Source organism: Eptatretus burgeri, chromosome 5 (genome assembly GCF_056783735.1).
Source record: "Eptatretus burgeri isolate ZD-2024b chromosome 5, Ebu_testis_v1, whole genome shotgun sequence".
In the NCBI taxonomy this organism is placed as follows: Eukaryota; Metazoa; Chordata; class Myxini; order Myxiniformes; family Myxinidae; genus Eptatretus; species Eptatretus burgeri.
The window spans coordinates 81,057,759-81,060,845 of record NC_140965.1 but is presented as its reverse complement, the minus strand read 5'-3'; the positions used below and the strand labels follow the sequence as shown (position 1 = coordinate 81,060,845).

Genomic DNA, 3,087 nt, shown 5'->3' with positions numbered 1-3,087 from the left:
TTAGAACACACACACATCTACGAAACTTTGGCCTTTCACGGGCTCACGTCACAAGGAGATTTCACAGTACAAACTGAAACGTATCAACTTTTTGAACGAGTTGATCAGGAAGTCTCCAACTGTTTCATTTTGCGGATGCACACTCCTTTCTCTCAGGTACGCTTACATGTACTTTCGGCTTCATGAAAAGTTTTTTTCATCGTTTCTTTCTACAGTCCTTATCTGGGAAGCATGGTATACATCTTGGCCGCCCCAAATGACTTTGTTACTCGGACTTTCTGCGCATTCACAATCTGGGGTGGATCACGTCATTTCAAAGGTCACGTATCAACACCTTTCTCTTTCCCTTCTATTTACTCACCCCTTCGTCACACTCGTAATTTTCACCGGAACCTCGCGCTCTTCTTTCTTCTCAAAATGACCAAAAACTGAAAAGCCGCAATTCATTATAACACTCATTTTGAGTTCATTCCATAAATCATTGAGACCCAAACAATTTATTCTTTCCTCTGCTTGGAAATCAGCCAACATCACTGCATTACACAAACATGATGCAAAAACAAACCCTCTTAACGAGACCCATTCACTTACTTCCAATTATAAGCAAAGTCATGGAATCCCTCATTGCAGTTGACAAATCCCTACTCTTGACTATCAATTCAGTTTCCAACCTGGTCACTCCATCCTGGACATGCTGTTTATATTCTCCCAACAATGGATGGAAAATCTCAATCGCAGACAAGAGATCAGGGCCATATCTCTGGATATATCTCAAGCATTTCATAAAGTATGGCACCCCATGTTGCTCTTCACATCCTCTGCCTAGGGCATTCAACAACACCTCCTCTCGAGGCTTACTGATTCCTCTGCACTCCACTCATAGACAGCATGTGGCTCTCAACGAGGTCTTCTCATCACTTCTCCTTGTCGAGGTTGGAGTGCCCCCAAGGCAGTGTTTTGGGCCCAATCTTGTTCCTCATCTTCATAAACGATCTTTCTAATTCTGTAGAAAACCCTCATGTTTTTGCCAACGACTCCACCCTTTGTTATTGCATCTCTCATCATTCAGATAAGCAGGCAGCAGCCTCTTCCCTCTTAGCAAACCTTGATATAATCAAGAGCTGGTCCAAAACTTGAGAAATATATCTTTCAACCCTAAAAAATCTCTCTCACAGTCTCTCTGAGAGGACCATCTGGCAAGCCCTCCTGTCCACTTCCTCCACAAACCTCATGAAGTTCAGTCTCTCAAACGTTTGAGCCTCACCCTCAACAATGACCTCTCCTTGGCAAACCGCATATATGCTTCCAAAGCTAGGCTCTGACTTGGCATCTTTTACCATTGCAAGTCTTTCATTGTCAATTCCAAACTTCTAGCAACAAGCAAGGCCTTCATCTGCAGCTCAATTGAGAACTGTTCTCTCTGGCATCCTTAGAACTAGCATCCATCTCACAACTTGCATATCGTGATGCCACAGAGCTCAAGGCTCTCAAAATCATTATAATCTCCTGCGACTAAGCTGAATCGCTGGGTCTGTTACTCCCGCATCATAGCCAGGTGGATAACATCTCTGGCTTCCACTGCTGCCTTTCTGGTCTTGCACCTTTGGTCCTTTCTTTCCCTGGTTTCTCAAGCATCACCTCAGAGCTGGCAGAATGGCCTCAAAGTCTGCACACTCTCCTCGGAGCAGTCTAGCCTGGGTTCAAATCTCAGCTCAGCGATAAGCAGTCATCTTGGTGTCTCACAGAAAAGGCGAGGCATCAACGTGTGTGCTGTCCCTTGCATGGATGTTAAACTGGGTGTCCTGTCTGCTGGCATCAGTTGGTGGATGTTAAAGACCCCACAGTGTCCTTCACAAATAGTAGGTGAACTCTTACCAGCACCTGGAATAAATTCCAAATTCCTGCCCTCACCTACAGGGGATGTTGCATCAGCGACACAGTTGCACCCCCAGCCAATAATGATCGTACCAGCCTTGTGCTGCATGTGAAAAGAACTGCTCACCTCCACTCATTAATTCGTCTTTCTTCACACATGAGGATCAAATTTCCTCAGCCTGTTCAATTTCATGCATCCCGGGAAGGCTTCAAGATGACTGGTCACCACTTCCTCAGGTCATTCCCCCATCCATACTCATGATCTTTTCTCCCCTCATTAACCCCCAATCCTACCCATTCCTTTCTTGGTTATTGCGTTTTCTCATTTTTCCCCTCCACCAATGTTTCCATTTCTTTTTCATCCCCAGGCTTCCCTTCCTCGTCTCTCTGTGTTTGAGCTTGTACTGTATTCAGCTTGTTCACCTTTGTGTCATTGGCTACACCCCCTCCACTCACTGTCATTGTTCCTTCCCCTTGCCAATTATTTCGCCCTGTGTCTCGCTGTTGTGTCCTCTCTGCTGTTGGTGCGTTTCCCTGCTTTTCACCGTGCTGTTTGTTCTGTTCTGTGCTCTCGCTCTTCCACAAGCTTGGACTTTGTAGGCCTATACCAAAAGACCGAATAGAAGGATGTCCGTTGGGTGTGGCGGGCGATTTAAACGTTTGTGAAAGAGGTTGAATTTTGAGATGTAAAAACTGCAAGTTTAAAAAAAAACAAATTCATTGCTTATATTATATCTGGGGAGGGTTCGATTGTGAAAAAAAAACCCATGCACCGTTTATAATTCATCGATCGACTCCACTGGAAAGATCAGTTTCTTTATCGATGGAGCTCGGAGTTCCAATTGAAGGTCCCACTGAGCCGTGTGATCGGTCAGGAATAGTATAACTTGCTGTGACATTTCAATGAGAGCAGGTTCGTGATGTGCAGGAGTTTGCAGAAGATGAATTTTATGAAGAAACTGAAGACTTGCTCGATAAACTCAAGCGATACAAAGGTAAACTTAACTACTGCCTGCGATTTGGTGACACATCAGGTAAACAAACATTCGTTGCACACACACCTGTTCTTCAGCTTCAGTGTGTGAAGGGCTTTTTAGGCCTCGGTGATGTCGATGGCGGACATAATCATCCGTGGTGTTGGCACCAATCAGAAGTTTACAGAGTCAGTTTAGAATAGCTTTGTGCTTATTCTTTTCAGAAACATTCTTGGAT

General features: G+C 44.6%; 1 protein-coding gene across 1 annotated transcript in view; it reads left to right on the top strand.

Annotated features, from left to right (window-relative positions):
* Window positions 1–3,087, top strand: part of LOC147026814 (allograft inflammatory factor 1-like) — an 8,392-nt gene that overhangs the window by 3,288 nt on the left and 2,017 nt on the right. The window contains exons 2-4 of the mRNA XM_085883589.1: window positions 2,274–2,533; window positions 2,804–2,870; window positions 3,074–3,087. The exon at window positions 3,074–3,087 is cut by the window's right edge and continues 28 nt beyond it. Of these exons, the coding sequence (XP_085739715.1) occupies window positions 2,274–2,533; window positions 2,804–2,870; window positions 3,074–3,087 (341 nt within the window). The remainder of the gene's footprint in view (window positions 1–2,273; window positions 2,534–2,803; window positions 2,871–3,073) is intronic.